This window comes from Agelaius phoeniceus, chromosome 1 (assembly GCF_051311805.1).
Source record: "Agelaius phoeniceus isolate bAgePho1 chromosome 1, bAgePho1.hap1, whole genome shotgun sequence".
Classification (NCBI taxonomy): Eukaryota; Metazoa; Chordata; class Aves; order Passeriformes; family Icteridae; genus Agelaius; species Agelaius phoeniceus.
Genome location: NC_135265.1, coordinates 81,903,258 through 81,922,042, shown reverse-complemented (window position 1 = coordinate 81,922,042; position 18,785 = coordinate 81,903,258). Strand labels below are relative to the sequence as shown.

The window sequence follows — 18,785 nt, the reverse complement described above, 5'->3', positions numbered from 1 at the left end:
ACAGGTCAAATGGCAGTAATTTGATTAGCAAGTTCCTCAGGAGTAATTTGGATTGCTAGATGCTGGGGGAGTTTATTGGGCTCATTGTACACAAATTCTCCTTGTACACTGCCCCAAAGGACCATCTGCTGGGGAGTGCTGCACAGGCAGATATTTGTGCTGGCCCTGCAGAAACATCCATATTCTTTAAAACAGAAGAGAAAGATAGAGACTATAACAAAGTTATTACTCCCTCTTTCCTTCATTGTATTGCTACTTATTTATTTAGAAGACATGGGAACAGGCAGGGAGAAGTATGAAACATCCAGTTTCTTAAAAAACCATTATGTAATAAACCTACAAAAACTTTAAAAAGGTACAAAGGAAGACAAAATCTGGTGCATTAACTGTGAGCAGTTATCTTCCCTTTTCTCCTCCCACGGCAGAGGACAACAATGTGCATTAATTTGGCAAGTTTCTCTTCCCAGTAAAAGGTATTAAAACCTGAGGGGAATTATCAAAGCAAAAAACCACCCAAAAATCTTCTAGCCTACTGGGTATGCAGAGATTTCCAAAAACACCAGTAAGACCTCTCACTAACCTGAGTTAGCATGGGATAAAGCAGAGAGAAATGGCAATAGTCAAATACAGAAATGACACATAAATGGCCTTAAACCATATTACTATTACCATCCAGTTCTGTTAGAACTACACAGCTCCTAAACAGCAGATTTATTTATTTCTCAGTCTGACACAGAAAACTTTTATAAAAGAGCCAAGTCCTGATCATCAGACCAGCTAATCTGTTAGCTTTGCATAGGAGGATGAAAGGTATACAGGTCTCTCAACATTAAAACTCTTCTCAGGAGTTAAAAAAAAAAAGTGATTTAGGAAAATACAACAGGATGAGAATAACTGGTTACGTTATTAACTAATAATATATAATAATAATATACTAACTAATAAAGAAATCACTTAAAGAGTCAGACACAACACAAAATAAGAATCTGAACTAGGAAATAAGGTGTTATAAAGAGAGATCTTCCATAGAAATGCAGAAGGAATAAATAATTCATTATCAGCAGGAATTCAAATTTTCTCTAATAGCAATTGTTCATAAGATATGAAGGAAAAATGTAATATTAAACTTCGAAGCCATATAGAGGTAATCCAAACCATCCCAATACAGGGAAGGAACCAAACCAACCAGTGTTATCAGCCAGAAAGCCTATGCTTGGAGAAAACAGCAGAACACAAAGCTCCACTCCACAGAAGCTTTTTTTTTGTTCTGGACTTTTTTCCCTATTGTAAACTGGAAGAAGAATAAAATCTTTCAAACACACCAGCAGAAACAGAATTGTGTAATCTCTGAAAACAGGAAATTAATTCTATAGCAGTTTTCAAAGCAGAAAATAAGAAGGCTAAATTTCATTTAGTCACAAGCCTTCTAAATAGCCTTATGTGGAAGAATTTGTGGTAATGCTATTAGTGTCACTGTTGATATAAAACAGCATACACATGGCTAAATACACTTTTCCTCTAGAATCACTGGGTAGCATGATACCAGAAATAAAGGAAGAATCACAGAAGTGAAAAACACTCAGTTCAACTTACTAGAATTTCATTCCATCACCATCCATGCAAAAGCAACATTTTAACAAAGAAGCCAAATGGGGCTGTCCCTTAACTGATTGATTAATTCCTTAGTGCTCCACAAAGTCAAAAACAATTTTGCACTACAAGCAAAAAAAATTGCTTATTAGCAACAATAACATGTTGCACATGAGCACATATATTAATCAGTTGCATGAAAAAATAAAATATTTAAACACAAAAAAAAATCTAGCAATTTTTAACTAGCAACCACTAAACAGTAAACACAGTTTACGACTGCATGTTCTAAACACTCATATGAGGTTGCAGTCTCAGGAAAGTGACCATCAGCACTGGAATGCAGTCAAGCTTACTAGCAACATCCAAAGTGTACAAGGATGGACACAGTGAGTAATGAGGTTTTGGTTACTGAATTATTTTGCACATCTTTGGTAGTTCAAATACTCTCATAAGAGACACTTAAGCTGTTCTAGCAAAAAATCCAGCCTAGCTCTTCCACTGTAACACCCAGAGCTCTGCACTGATTTATTTATTTAAAGCAAAAAAGAAGGCTTTAGAATAGGGTTTGGAAAGCAATGGGCAAACACTCAGCACTCAAAAGTACCTGGATCTCAAGGACTGATTCAGTACTGCAGTGTGAGGTGCTAGATGAAGCCAGACATAACTGAGAGCTAGCCTAGCCTAGTATTTAATTATAACTCTAACAAGCTGGGGAAAAAAAAGAAGAAGAAAATAGTTAAATTTCAAGATTATTAGGGAAAAGAACTAACCACTTTGGTTGTACCCAGCAGCAACAAAGCCAGCTGCCCTTTGAATACAGTACCAGCTCCAGGCACTACATATATTCTAAGGAATAAGTCCCAGAGAAACTGAAATTTTCCAGAACTAAGATTTGTGTGAATGTTGCTAAAGTATTTTTACTAACTGCCATCTATTTAACATGATGTCTTTGACCAAGATGTGGTGATTAAAATGTTACAGTAATATCAGAAGGCAGCAAGACTACTGCAGTGAACACTCCCCCAACAAGCAAGAATGAGCTGCCACAGCAGACTAAATAAAGCTCTAATAATGACATGTAACAAATGCTTTCAGCGTTGTTCTTATCTATCTCCCATGTATCTCTTGCTTCTTGTACCAGTGTTCTGGGAGCAGCTGGGAGTGAAATAAATTCCCTCCTGTTTGGAACAGTGACAGTTAAGAAATGATAATTCAAAGTTTATTTTAATATTAAACTACTTCAAAGTTTGGTGCCTGATGCAGCTGAGGCAGAAGAAACTGAAAGGAGAGAAAGGTGCTACTGGAAAAAGATCCCCCTCCTTGGCACACAGTGACAATCGCACGCACCTCCTACTCATTTTCAGCTCTTGCTGACTTCACTTCAAACATAGGGTTGTGATGCTAAATAAATGAGTAGCATCTGGTCCTCTGCAAGCTTTTGCTAGGAGAAATTAATACCTTTAGCTTTAGAAATACTCTCAGTGCTTTTGAACACTTAAATAATAGCGATTTGGGCTCAGTTAGCATAGTGAAATGGATTTGACTGTACTTCTGGGTTTGAAATTTTTTGTGCTTTATAATGCCTGTGCTTATAGACAGACTGGCATAGTCACCTTCATCCCATGCATTCCAATACTTCAGGAGGATATCAAGAGAAAAGAACTAGGAAAAATACCACACAAGCTATTAGTTCAAGATCATTGACTTTTCTGTACTGACATGGAATGCTGTGCTAACTAAGCTGTGCCACAGTAAAGACAGTGCTTCCCATCCATTTTCCTCTCATATATGACTAAGCTGTTCTCACCTTTCTCATCACACAGAATACAAATTAAAGACTTTCATTCTGTTAAAATCTTTTTTTCTTACACCAGCTTGGCTGACAATTCAACTCAGCTTTCCAGCTAATTTCATAAGACAGCATATGTTTTTTCAGGACAGAACCTGGCTCTCACTGAGCTGGATGGCGTTATCTTCTATTCACTTTGAGGGGGAGAAATATCAGATCTTTTTTAGCTCTTTCACACAGGCATGCAGTACTTCAGGAATGTGAAAAGAACTATCCATATAATGTCATAACTGGCACTTACACTGATGGATTTATCAACTTACTGCTTCAATCATCAAGAAATACTGGAAGCATAAAACGGTCTTTCAGAAGACTCTCATCTTCCTGTATGAGAATGCTTCATTCATAATCTTGCTTAGCTTTTTCTCCATTTCCTACATTCACAGATATTTTCAGTTCTTAAATGGAGATATTCACAGCCTATTTTCTTGCTTTACAGTAGCTCTGCATTTAAAAATCAGTATTACACATTCTATTCTCTGTACATACACTTAAATCTGTTACTGCATAGGCATTTGATAGAGTTGAACAGAGGTCATAGCAATTACTTTGCTACTTCTCAAAGTAACTGGTCATCTGCAGAAGGTATTGTCCAATAATCACATGAACACAGCTAATATTGTTTTCAGGTTTTATAACTAATCAAATTATGTATGTATAAACTTTAGCAGACTTGAGCATCTGCTAATCATAAAAACCCTAGGCAAAAGATTGAGACACAAAGATGAATAATAAAGTAGAAAAATGCATTGAAGGCAATGCCACTTATGTAAAGGAGAATGGTGTAACACTATTAAGAAGCTATTCCCTTAACTGTGAAGTAAATTTAAGTCCAAAATAATAAAGATAAGAATGGGGAAGGGATTAAAAAAAAACCCAAGCACTAAGCACTGAATCTTTTTTGGAAATAAAGATATTTTGGAAGCTATTTCCCTAACTCTGGTACGTTGCTTAATAATGCTTATTATTATGCTTAATAATATTACAAAATTATAGTTGCAATTCTTTGACAGCATTTTTCCAGCAGAAGCTTCTTTTAACCCTCGGAATATTTAGCCGAGTAAAAAAAAAGTCACACAAAGCTCTAATATGACCATGGGGTAACACCCAGCATTTGCTGCAATTCCCAGAAACCACAAGCACAGTATTGACAGCCAGGTTGCTTTTCCATTGCATTTCCACCAGACATTTCATTTTCAAGGCCAGTTGTCTCCGAAGCTCTGTATCTGAGTAACAAGAGTTCAAAAGCCAAAGACAGGAATAAAACCCCTGAGTCATACCCATTATATCCATACGTTTAATCAAATTTCATTTTTTATGTAGTCAAATGTAAAATGACAATACAATCTATGAACATAACCTCTTTTGTGCAACCATATCCACTCATGGAGGTAACACAATCAGGCCACAAAGATGGGAAAAAAAGAGATGGTTAGAAATATGGTGGAAGAGATTTGAATTCTGTCCAAGAAGAGGATGACAGATGCTTTTAGAGAGTACTAGTTCACTCCTTCAAGGCTGCCTCCACTGAAACAGCCCAAGAGACCTTTGAAGCAAAAGGGGACTCAGTCAGTCCTCTACCCACCAAAGTTGCACATTTGCTCTCTAGAAACTTATGCAGAAGGTGTAGCAGTCTGTCTGTCCTGACCTGTCTCTTTTAACCTTAAATATTCACCACTGAGTCAATGCCTGCTTACATTTCCGTAACTTTGGTTTTACAGATACATGAACGTAGGTAACGAGGTCTTTTTCAGCCTTATGTCGGTGAACTTCATGGGAGGAACACTGATGGGTTATTCACTCCGAGTATTTATGGAAGTTCATTGCTACCTGTTCACATTTATATGGGTTTGGTTTCCATGTTTAACAAGCTGCAAAGTTTTGAGGGGTGTTTTGTTTGTTTACACATATAACTCTCTGTCAAACACCTGTTGACTCTACAACAAACTACATCAGAACCACCTGGACTGGGATATCTCCATACATGATGGAAACTACCTCCTAAAGGATGTGCATACAAGTGAACTGAACACTACACATCATTTCCCAGCTCTCAGCTGTCCTGAAGAGCAGTTATTCCCAAGCTAAAGGGTCAGAACTTTGACTCTACACTTTCTACCTCAGCTAAAACAACCAGAACAATAAAATACAAAGAACAGAAACAGTTCCAAACACTTCCATATTCAGGATGTAAACAGACATACAAACCTTCTCTAATGGCTTAATTATATAGCCAATTTATATTTTTTAAATTCTGTCAGAAGTTTGGTCAACATGGGTCATGACAAGGCAAAAACTAAGAATATTTTAATGACAGGAGAATCTTCAGTGGCAAATAAAAAAACAGAAATAATGCCTGAGACCTATTTCTTGTCAGTTGCAGCAGAGCAAAGTGAGGAAAAGGAAAAACAAATTCACTCTTGAATGAAAGTACATACCCACACCCAAGTTTTTGAGATTTTCAGTGCACTTCCGAAAGAAAAAAACAGTTTTAGCTCAACTTGCATATTCAGACTTAACAAGTAACACTGAAGGATAACAGGGGCCTTTGACAACTCCTCTCTCACCATGTAACTAAGTTTTGAGAGTACTCTTTGACATACAGACACCCATATGCTTCATTAGCATAATTTTGCTTTTGAATCAACATTCTAAATTACTCTCTTGGCTTTCTTCCTTTCACCTGATGGATGAAAGGCAAATATCCACATCATAAAAGTCAGGCTTAATGTTGGGTTCACAATCTCCAGGTAGGCTTAAGACACAAAACACATACAATTTAAACATATATAGAGAAACTACACTACTGTATTTGTCTTGAGTAATTAAATCATGGTAATTACCCACTTTGTTTCAGAAATATAACAAAAGAGAAGGCAAGAGTCTTTAAGACATAAAAGCCTTTGCAGTTTAACCTGTTTGTTAAAAACAAGCCAGATACTTTAAATATTTTTTTTTAATCCAGATCCTGATGGATAATTACAGTTTCTTTTTCTTGAGATCCCAGAGTGACAGTTAATGAATCTCTTGTGCAAAACTGAACATGCAACTCTCAATTCAAATTATCTGTCTTACAGGAGTATTTATTATGTCTAGAGTCAGCTGCTGGCACAGGAATGCACATGATACTGCAAATCTCAGTAAAACAGGCATTAACAGGCTTTTAATAAAGCCTAGGACTGTGAGTAGCCTATTTATTCCAAATAATTTCTATGATAACATACAGTCCTGAAAAATGATGGTTTTGATTCATAACCATACTTCTATTTATATGGTTCACCCTCCTCTAGCATCACAAAAAAGCTTCCAGCAGCAATCAGTATGACTGTCAATCAATAAAAACTGCAACTGTATCCAAAAAACCAAACCAACATAAGTGTTAAGAAATTATACAACCCTGAGAAAAATCAGTAATTCATCAGTACAGAAGTTCAGCCAGCCAGCATCCTAGCTCTAAACAAGTTGATCAAAATCACTCATCTTGAAAAGAATATGGGCCAAGAATCCTACCACACAGCACAATTTAAGATGGACACCCCGACCATGGGGGTTCCACTGGCTTTGATGCCACACATACCTTTAGTTCACCTAAATCAAACTGTGCAACTTTCTTCCATTGAGCCTTCTCCACCATATAATCATATCCAGACATTCCTTTTTTAAGTAAAACTATAGTTATACTAGAGACATGAAATTATTTCTGCTACAACTCAAGGCTGAGACCTGCCCTGCAGGAAAAGTTTAAATTTGTGCAAAACGGTCTTTATCACATATTGTTTTAAGGGATTGCAAATCACCCCCCTGACAAGTCTCCCTACAATTTCACGTAATGGGAGGTTGCCATAACAATTTTATTTTGGGAAACAGAATTGAATAAAATACTTTGCAGAGTAAATTACAGTAACTGGACTTCAAGTAGCTAAACAACTGAGAAAAAGAAACAAAGACCTACGCGGTGAATGTTAAAGTCACCTTTATCACAGCACAGTTAGCTATGTCAGGGGTGTTTACCTATGTCAGCTTCGTTTACATTAAGACTAGAAACACCGATCCAATTCTTTTCCTGCAAGCTGCAAAAACAACGCCAGCTGTCTCCAAAGCCACAATTAGTTCTATGAACTGAAGCCTTCTTCCTCAGCAAAGGCTCAGATCTGCGCCATTATGGGGAGGCCATGTGCTCTCAGAGTTCCCAGAGAACTCTGGGAAAGACTGAATTCTTCTGCTTCCATTCACTGCCAGTTCCACTAATCTGTCTTCAGATATGTTTACAATGAGGTTAAAATAATGACTCATCCTAGCCTCCCTCTTCACACACAAATTAACTCTTCTCTGTTTTCTTATTTTCTCGCCCCATTGTCAGCTGCCCATATCAGCTGACAGAGATTTCCTGAAGGGCCCATATCAGCTGACAGAGATTTCCTGAAGGGCTGTTTGCTTCTTTTGACTTCAGATGCAATGGGAGTAGAGATTGCATCATATCAACAATACCGCCTTAAAATGGCAAAGACTAAAACCACAGCTAGTACAAAGTTAAAAACACGGATGTTTCCACACCTGCCTAACAAAGGGACATAAAATACCAGCTAACTAAGCCACAATATACATATATATTGGTGCTGGAGAGCAATGCTCACTTCACCCCTCCTGACAAATCCATTTCCTGATAAACCATCCCTCACACACATCAGAAATCCAATGGTTTTCAAACAGCACCATGAATCATCTGGAGCAGACACAAACTCTGGGGGACTGCACCTTCCAGCACAAAAGCCGCCGATGTACTGCAAACCTAATTTAATTTTGACTAGCTTATTCTGTCTATGGCTAAATACCTTCTTGCTCACATAGCTTGTACTGCCACCAGAGCTGTGCAAGTATTCCCAAAGGAGCCTACAACAGACACATTAAACCCTTTCCCTTATATACACAAAAAAAGCCCTCAGTTCTACCAGGAAAACACCTTCTCTTGACTTGTAAACAAACTTATATTATAATTCATATTAATTCCCACCTAACTTACATCCTCCTGCTGCTTTCTTTCTCAAGAGGATTAGATCAAAGAAATAAAATAGTTCAACTCAATGCTTTCAGTCTGATACATAGACTCGGAATAACTATATGTACAAGTCCCTAATACAAACCGATAATGCATCCTCTAAATGAAAACCAAAGCAAAGGGCACACTCAAAGTGCATGTTTTGACAACCAACAGATCAGGTGGACTAAATAATGGATTTTGATGTACCACAGCTAGTAAATAAGATAGCTCTAGAAGTCTTTAAACTTTCTCCTCTGTCTTAAAAGCATAACCTTTGCTCACAGTATTAAAATTCAGTTTGCTTTTGTTAGCACCTACAGATCAAGAGTTCACCTCTCTCCCAATCATTCCAACCTAGCTGTCTAGGCTTTGTTTCACACTGGGGATTGGTCTCAGGTCACCTCACCTAGACTCCCTGAGGTGATGCTAAACTGACACACACATTTCAAGGAGACACCTAACCCATGCCAGCTAGGATTGGTCCTTCAGTCCAGATGACCAAACTAATTTATCTCTAAAACACACACAGTGTGAACATGAAGTCCTCAGCACCCACTGCTTACCTCTATTGATGTGCTTCTACTGTGTCACAGCACCTGCTACAGCAGACACAGCCACAAAAAATCGAGGTTAAATTTTAACTTTTCCCTGCACCATTAAGTGAAACAGGGAAAACATAATTTTGTTTGAAGAACAGAATAAAGCAGGTGCTGTGTTGTAAGAGAGGCTTAGATCTGTGAACAGGCACAAGAAGTCTTGTTATTTGGATCCTAATGAGGCTCCTTGCCATGAGGCTGGCGTGCCAGTGAAAGATAAGCAGGTACATAACACTGTGCTGGGTCTGGCTGAGGTGGTAAATTCTCCCCGCAGCAGCCCTCCTAGTGCTGTGCTTGGCACTGGTAGCCAGGAACACCACATAACATAAAACGCACCAGTTTTCGCTACTGCTGACCAGCACTTCCACAGAACCTAAGCTGCTTCTCCAACATTATCCTCTCACCCTCAGGCAGTGGGTAGACAAGATCTTGGGGGGGACACAGCCAGGACAACTGACCCCACCTGACCAAGGGAATATTCCAGACCACCTGCTCAGCAATACAAACTAGGAGAAAGGAGGAGGAGGAGGCAGGGAGAATTCATTACTATGATGTTTGCCTTCCAAAGCAATCCTTAACACATACTGAAGCCCTACTTCCTTGGACATGATGGACATCATCTGCTGATGGGACATAGTGGATACATATTTTATTTTCCTTTGCTCCCATGCATGGCCTTTGCTTTTCCTTTACTAAACTGCTCTTATCTTGACAGATGTGTTTTTTCATCTTACTTTCTCCCTCCTCATCCTGCTGAGTAGGGGAATAATAGGGCAGCTTCGTGGACACTGGCTGCCCAGCGAAGGTCAACACATCTCAAATAAAAGGATGTATCCCCACACAAAGTTTAAATTGACCCCAAGATAATTTTTTTTACTTTAGACAAAACTTGACTGCAATACAGACACTTTCAACTGATGTGTCACAGTGCAGAATTACAAGATGACCAATTTGGCTGATGAAGAAAGAATCTGTGAAGAAATTCACAAATTTTAATTCTCCTGACTGGTATTTGGATTTATTAATTAAAATTACTTTTCCCTTCTCAAAAAGGTGTTTCCTATTCAAGTAAATAAACACATTTGGGTTTATTTCTAGACATTTTCACAATGTTTATTTATTACCATTATTTTACGTGTAAAATAAATATCATCTAAGTCAGTCTACTTACCAAAACACAGGAATGGTTCTCTAGTTTGTGTTTTAACTTGAGCAAATAGCAAGGACAAACCCATGCCCTAAGTTAGTAGATAAACATTTCAGGTAAATATAGTCTTGGCTGGAAAGAAAAACAGTTAGCTGAGGAAAGCAGCACAAAACCAGGTGGCTTTTGTAAGAACAGAAAAACAGCGACAGTCCATCGAACCTCCCTGCTTTCATTTCTAAACAGCAGTAATCCCACAAATCTAGTTAAAACTGCTAAGTAACTGCAGTCTTAGTACCCTCTACCACCAAAACAGATAGATTCCCATCTAAAAATAAAAGCAGATAATATTAGTACCACATATTTTTACTTGTCTATTCAAAAGCACCATACTGTCAAAGACCTCACAAAGGATTAGGGGCCAAAGGGTAAAAGGAAACACCCAGCACAGAGAAAGACCACTTCATATACGGACTGCCAGCCTGATACCTGTGTCCAAGTATGCCTAGCCTCTATGCTTCTGCACAGTCTGAAGTGAAACATTTTTAGGAAAGCTAAGGTTTTACTTCTATTGTACTTTTTTCTCCAGCCTTACATGACAGCCTTTTCTCCTGTCTTACATGACAGGATCATTTAAAGAAGGCTCAGCAATATCAAAATTGCCAAATTCCCCAATTGTCTTGAAGGAGTGTCCAACTTGCGACTGCTTTATGGTACAAAAACAACTGCACCTTTGGTCTGCTAGTCACAAGGAAAACAAACTGGTGATAAGGTTCAAGATCATGGAAATTCACTGTAGCACATGCACCAAATCAAAGTGCTCACCTGCTGGTTTCCCAGTCTTGGTCATCCTTATCTTTTTCTTCTTTGGCATCTGAATTGTGTGGGTGTTTCTGCACAATCCGCATCCCACCGGCTTTCACTGGAATGAAAATTAAATAGATAACAACAAACCTCAGTCAAATCAATGTTAAGTGAAGAATGTAAGGAATTCCTTACACTCTGCTTCCCTCCTGATACTTTTCATAGTAATTTAACAGTAACCACAGTTCCAAAAAGAGGCACAAAGGGTTAAAAAGTGGCAGGCCTAAAGAACAGCTCCTTCAGGACCACATCTGCCATTCTCTTTCACATGATGCCATCTTTCCTTATCCTGAGAAGCTGTAGCTCATTTTACCGCCTGCTTCCAATGACATTTTAGAAAACTCAATTCTGTTTTAATTCCTCCTTCACCCCATACCAACTTGCAGCAGTCAGAAGAAACTGAGGCAATGACTTGCATAACACTACACAAAAGGCCACAAACCAAAGAAACTGACTTTTTATTTCATGTTAAAAACTACATCTATAATAATGGTATTTATACAAAGAAGTACTTCACAAACAGTGTAATAAAAAGCAAAATTTAGGAGAACTGTTAACTTGCATTTAGAACAGAGCTTTTTGGTTTGCAAAACATACGAGTATTTACAACATTTTCAATCCTTGCATCATTTAAGTTTTAGAAATGATGCAAACATGAAAGCAGCCCTTAGAAACACAAAACAAGAAGTGAAAGCAGATCCACTTATGTGCATCACTTATCCACTCCAAAGTGCAATCTAAAACAGGAAGCAAGCCAGGCTTAGCACTGCAGCTACCAAGCAGAGCAACAGACAGGCTGTTCTTGATCTGCTTTCTGGTTCAATAGTATACTTTTCTTTTTCTTCAACAACTGCTACACATGCTTACAGGACAGCACAGGATGATGCATGTCATTACCTTAATTGGATAGGTTACACTTACCATCAGCAACCACATCAGAAAACCACTATAGTGGCCAGAAGTCAATAAAACCACTTAGAGACACGCTGGTTTTGTGTTTCACAGTGCCTGACACAGTGTCTGTGGTGAGCCTCGGCAGAGGTGTCACAGCCGGAGCGAGCAGGATGCCAGAGCAGCACCCGGAGAAGCTGAAGCTGGCAGGGACAGGGTGGCCGTGGTTCTTGTGTCCTGCCACAGAGGGAGCAGGGCACACCACAGCTGTTCAGTGCTATCCCAGAAACCTAGACACAGGTTTAATTCCCAATTCTTAACGAGGACAGCAATGGAAAGGCCACTGCTGTGCATAAATTTTACAGCCTGGGTGAAGGAAAGCAGGAAAGAGAAAGTGACCTGCAGGAGGAGAAAGTGAAAGCTTTGGCCCTGTCTTTTAAAAACAGATTTTACGTTCTGAGTGATATTTGAATGATAAACTTCTAATTCAATAAAGGTCATTAACTAGAGACAGGCAATCAACAGACAAACCCAAAGAAATATCTTTTAAAACCTATAAAAACTGTGTCCTCTTATCATGCACTAAAAAACCCCAAACCCAAATCATTTGTGTTCCCTCTTCAGTGTAAAACTTTAATTGGTAAGAAATGTTTCACATGGGACAAGGAAAGAAAGACTACATTTCTTTGTAGAAATCTACATTTCTTTGTTGCCTGAAGTGAAGCAAAAATTAAAATTCCAATTAATTTGTCTTGATTCAAGCTCCTTAGAAATTTAAGTTTGTTTGCAAAAGCAAACACTGAGTTTTGTCAAGTGCAGACTTCTTTTAACATCTCAGTTAATCACAGTACTGCTATGCTTTATTTACATTTATTTATAAATTATTGATTTATTTTAATTAATTTCTAAATTTAACATCATTGCACAGTCAGGACCTTTTACTTATTTGTTTCAAATGACTTTTCATGAAGATGCTGTCTCCACAGCAACATCTGCCAGGGTTACAAAAAACAGTTCTGAACAATACACACACTTCCATGTCCTTCAACATCTAACAGAAAACTAGAGAAAATGATACCTGAAGATTTGGTGCTAATTTAGATCTAAAATGTTTCTCCTCTCACATTGTGTATCATCAGGCCACCAGCCACCCCTTTTCTCTTTATCTGTCACTGGAAAAAATACACAGCTAACACTTTCAGATTTGCCTGTATTAAAAAGCAGGGATTAAAAAGCAAATAACCAGACAACTAAAAAGGTGTAAGAGTGACTAATGCAGCAACTTAGAATTTTAAATGTGATTTTTTTTGAACTAATATCATCAGGCATAGTATATACAGCTTAGAGTACTTTGGTGCATAATCGAATTATATTTAGCAATCCAAGGTTACTGTGCAGAAGGAACCAGCAAACAGCTGCAATAATCATGTGTATTTGTGAGACCAGAAGTGAAATAATTAGATAGCATTCTGTACATATCTGCCACCCATGACATAGCATGCTCATACCCAACCCAGTTTTAGGAGATTTAACTTAAGATGATAAATACTCTTGCAGCATAACTCACCTTCCTTTTCAAAAGGTATCAGCTAAGCTACATTACCTCAGGGTGTGACAAGAGAAGAATTGATTACATCCATGAAGCTAATGAAAAACCCACTCAACACTTGGAGATTTTTCTCAGGAATTATGAGGAATCAGCTACTTCCTACTTGCCTAGCATTTACTACATAATTCGACAGATGCTTACCATGGTGATTTTGTCACTTAAAAATTATCCTTAAAAGAGCTCAGATTTCCTTATCCTGCAAACAAAGGATTTAAATAACTGATAAACCACCTTCCAGAACACTGTCAGACAGCAGTGTCCAGAAGTGGATGCTGTCAACGACCCTGTATTGGGATTAGGAAGAAAACAGCTCCTGTGCTGAAGGGCAAGTGCAGAGCTCAGGTGCTAAGGCAGGAGAGGACAGGAAATGGCTCCCTGGAGTGGTGACAGCCAAGTTGCCCTAAGCCTTTACTAAAGAGTGAAATAAAGAAGGGATCATTTGCCAGCACACTCAGAAGAGCAACAAGTCTATCTGCTTAACTACTGAATACAAGTTTTGGATTTGAATTATGTCATGTTTTTCCCCCCCTCCCCCCTCAAGAGGCAGACAGGACTACCTTGTCAGTCCTGTGAATGCCAGCCTGTGTTCCTCATAAGGGTATGACTACTCCTGCTGGAAATGTATTAAATAACTGTGTTAATCAATTACCACTCAAGCTGATCTGCAGTCAGGAAGCAGTCTACTTTTTCCTCCCTGCCCCCACGGCTGGACTGCTCTCTGTTTCTGAGACTGAATTCTGAAATAAACCCCACTGAGTTGGAGCAAGTACTGAGTGCCTAGAGAAGCACCAGAGGTCAGGGACAGGGCTGGCCTGGCTGGCTCAGGGTGCAGACCCGAGGCAGTCCTTCCCAGGGAAACCTTCCAGCTCAGCCCCAATCACCCGCCAGTCACAGCAACCGGAGAAGAACTTTTACAAATCCAGAGTACACCAGTAATCTTAGCAGCTTTCCTTTTCCTTGAGCGTGTATTCAATATTAACATAAAAATTTATTTCTTATGTAGTGTGTAGTAACAGATTCCATTACAATGGTAGGATGTATGAAAAGGGAAACACAAAATACGCCGTTGTACATGATTTTAAGGGAGCATACATTAGTGTTCAACAAAGTAAGAAGAGGAGTTATTATATGCCTTCATTTCACAGAAATCTCAGCTCAGAGCTATTTTTTTTAATGTACAAAAAAGCACATAACTATTTTCAAAAATCTATCATAAACCTTCATAAATACACTATTAACACAATCATATTCCTTTATCCCTCCACAGTATGTACCAGATGAACAGCTAAAGCATAATTACACAGATCTCTTCAGAGGAACTTTACAAACCTACTCAGCAATGTATTATGGGCACACTTGATCTCAATGACAGGCGGATATTTAATAAAGATTAAGTTAGGACCCTCTTAAATTTCAGAGGGGAGGTCAAAGTCACTTCCTGCACTGAGGTCTTGAGGTTTCTTTCCATTTCATTACCCTCTGTCTTTTCAAGAGCCTTTTCTTTTCCCCCTATGTGAAAGATCAATGCAGAGGAATGCAGTGCAGTCAGTAAGCAAGGGCCAATGGAGCACTTGAAAAACAACAGATTTGTCAATTTTGCTTTTAATTTGATGACCCAAATCCTTCTAAACTTACATGTCCAACATACTCAGTAGGGTAAGACACATCTGTAATTACAGGCAGTGCTCTTTATAGAACTGCATGCAGAAAAACCTGGGCTTTTAAGCCATTTATCAAAAGAGATTCCCTATTCACACCTTTTCTTTGAAAGAAATTTGCCTTGTTATTTATGAATAAAATTCCACCTGTAATAATTTTTAAAAAGAATTTCTTACTTTCATTTTATCTAAACCTGTTTATAGATCACCTGCAGAGTGATCTATTGCATTATTCTAATATTCAGGGATCTAAACAAGCTTGAAATAGAGGATTAAAACATATCTTCAACCACTAGAGTAAATATATACTCTTGCTAGTCATAACACTTCTTGTGGGTTTTCCAGGTGGTAAAAGACCAAAGGCCAGACAGTTTAGAAAAATCTTCTTCCCAAAGCGACCTGAAGATATGGTAAAGCTTTTTTTTTTTTTGCCTCAAAGACAGGCTGTGATTACCCTTCTTCCATAGATAAATTTTGTGTGCATGTTCACAAAAAATAAAAAAAACCCCAAAACAGGTATGCCTTAAATGGCGCATAGGTGAAGGTGTTCTTCAATTCATATGTGGGCCCATGTTTTAAAAACTAAAAAGCTCAAACTGAAATATTCTGACAGCAAAGGAAACCTGTACTGTACTCCAGTTGAAATTTTACACTGTACATTGCTAGTTTCTCATGTGGCCTAGAGAGGCTCACTTCAGGTCTTTAAAAATTTTCGCCAGTTTCAAAAGACAGGTTTTGAAGCAAAACCCTCAAACATGGAACATCAGAAAATACCATTACAAAGCATATTTGTTTCCTCAATGTTGTAGCTGGAAGACAGAGCTAAACCAACGTTAAGATCTTAATGATCCCTCCACTCTGAAGCTGACATGTACCTCAAGACAAGCCAGCTCGAGGAGCCAGGGCAACAAAAGCTGTCAGCACTGGAAAATGATGCTTTGGTTTGCTCCCTGAAGCAGCTCAGCAAGAAGCCAGGTAAGAGCTAATGCCATGACAAGGGAGGCTGCAGGACTGGAATGACTGCTTAGCCAAGCGACTGACTTACCTGCACTGCTGAACTGTATATGCCATGCAAAAAGCAAAGCCACTATTTCTCACTTCTATTTAGAGGAATTGCAGGTCCTCGTCATAAAGAGCATAGAATTCAATTAAGGTTCAACAGCTGTTTACAAATTTAGCTTTAAATCTCACCAAGTGATCTGAATATAGAACTAGCAACCTTGGGATTTTTTACTGAAACACTTAAAATAAAAAGCTCACCAACTACTCCACAGGGAAATATTAGATGACATATGTAAAACTGCTGATGCAGGGATCAAAGTTCCCCTTTCTAAGAAAACTGTAAGAAGTAAAACTAACAGTACTTGAAGGAACCCAACTTTGATACTGCGAGGAATTGAAGCCCACCTGTGCATAGAGAGGAGCTACCGTCTATGGACCCTGGCAGATGTTTCCCACTGGAGGTGACACACAGCTCCCACCATGACTGTCCACTCGCACACAGTAGCAGGACGGAACGCGATGGAGCTCCTTTGCTGGGCACTTCTTAAGCAGCTTTACCTGTTTCCTATCCTGCCAGGCTCCAGAATCGCAGCCAGGAGCACGCAGGATGCTCTGACACTCACACCGTGATGCCCACAGGCAAAATGGATGCACAGAGCACTCCTGGTCTGCAGTGTCTGCTCACACTCAGCGTACACTCTGCTGGAACCCCGCAAGCTGCGTGGGGCCGAGACCGCTCCGCTCCCCTTCCCACCATACCACCAACCCCAGGCGGAGTTCCGGAGGCCTCCGCCGCCTTTCGAGGGCGGGATGCCGCAGAAGACAACGCTGCCTGCCTGCCGGGTGGGAGCCTAGAGATGCCAAGCTACACACACCCCATGAGGGTTTGGCCACAAGCAGAGCTCTCCTCGGGGCGAGGCAGGGCAGGGAGCGTCGCCCGTCACCGGGAGAGGCTGCCGGAGGGCAGAGAGCGCCGCGGGCGCCCAGGGCTCAGGCGGGGATCCCAGCGCACCTCCCGCGGCCGGAGCGCAGTGGAGAGCGAGGAAACCCACCGGGGCTGGCATCCTCGGGGGCTCGAACCTACCGGGGCTCACATCCCCGGCAGCGGCGGGACCCGCCCGAGGCCGCCCTCGCCCTCCTCAGCCCCGGCGCGCACAGGAGGGGACCTGGCGGGGAACCGGCGCCTGGCCCCGCCGGCCCGCGGCCGCCCCGACCCCCCCGTCCCGTGCCCCGGCGTGGCAAGAGAAAGAGCGGAGAGACGGGAACCGGCGGCCGTACCAGCAGGAGGGTGTCCGGCCCGCGTCTCTGCTTTCTCTTTGGGAGGCGAAGACATTTTTACTGTGGCAGCGGCCCCGCTCCCGCACCGGGTACCCGCACACCGACACGGCCCGGCGAACACGGCCCACACCCGCCCTGTCAACGTGGCCGCCGGGGGGGCGGTGCCGCGCCGGGCGCCGGGCCCTGCCCCGGCCGGGCGGGCGGGGACGTGGCGCCCGCAACAGGCGGCGTCTGCCGTGCCGTGCTGTGCTGTGCCGTGAGGGCAACGCAGGCCTGGTCCGCCCTGCTGGTTTTATGTGCTAAGGGAAAACGGCGCGGGCCGTTAACGACGTGGTTTTGAATCGTCTGCACTTCAAATAATACTTGTAATTAGTGACTAATTGGCAGTGCGCGCCTTGCGCTTGGTTGTGTTCTGCCAAACCGCGCGTGTGTGAAGCGGCATAAAGAGCTGTGCAGTTTTTGGCTGAGGCAGAGTTAATTTTCTTCGAGATAGCCGGTATGGGCCATATTTTGGAATTGTGCTGGAGACCCTGTTAATAACTCAGGGCAGTAAGTGCCCACCTTGCCTTTGGTTCAGACCTCATTGCCTCGCTGTTTGAAATTACAGACCTGATTCACAGTTTTAAGAAAATTTTCAAACACTTGAGTTAGCTTTTCCAAGTCATGTGGAAAGGCAGAGAGCATAATATCTGAATGAATTATATTAACAGCAAGGTGTAAACCATGCAGGCCATTCTGGTTTTCTTCTGTAGTTTGAATAAGAAAGCAAGTACCCCAAAAGATAACAGTTAGATGTTTGAAAGTTGACCCTCCCTACCTGCAAAGTGGTACAGAAATATTTAATCACACATTTGTTATAGGGAAATTAATCTAATAATATTTTATTTATTTGTAATAATATTTTATTTGTTTATTATATCTATGTAACAACTATATTATCATTAAAAGAATACATGTGATGTGTAAATACACATTTTTGGGGTTTTTTTGCAACAGTCCAAAATATATTCACGTCATGGCATCCTTAACAGCTTGAATGAAGAAATGTAACTAAGTTCTTACATTTTGCTGGTGGGTTATTTCAATTTCTTACACATGCAGCATGTTAGAGTCTGAGATTGTATTTTCAGCTCTGTCACCTTCCGTGTAGCCTAACACAAATTACTCCAATTCCCTTTCTAGTCTCTGTCAAAGTCTATCCAGATTATAATTTTTTTCTAGAGTAGTATTATGAGATTTTAATGGTTTTTTGTCTACTGTCCT

At 40.3% G+C, this 18,785-nt stretch overlaps 1 protein-coding gene across 1 annotated transcript in view; it reads right to left on the bottom strand.

Annotated features, from left to right (window-relative positions):
- Positions 1-17,721, bottom strand: part of DAP (death associated protein) — a 51,610-nt gene extending 33,889 nt beyond the window's left edge. Inside the window, exons 1-2 of the mRNA XM_054633342.2 lie at positions 17,523-17,721; positions 11,046-11,142 (exon numbers count right to left, since the gene is read on the bottom strand). Of these exons, the coding sequence (XP_054489317.1) occupies positions 11,046-11,142; positions 17,523-17,577 (152 nt within the window). The 5' untranslated portion in view covers positions 17,578-17,721. The remainder of the gene's footprint in view (positions 1-11,045; positions 11,143-17,522) is intronic.
- Positions 17,722-18,785: the final 1,064 nt, after the last annotated feature.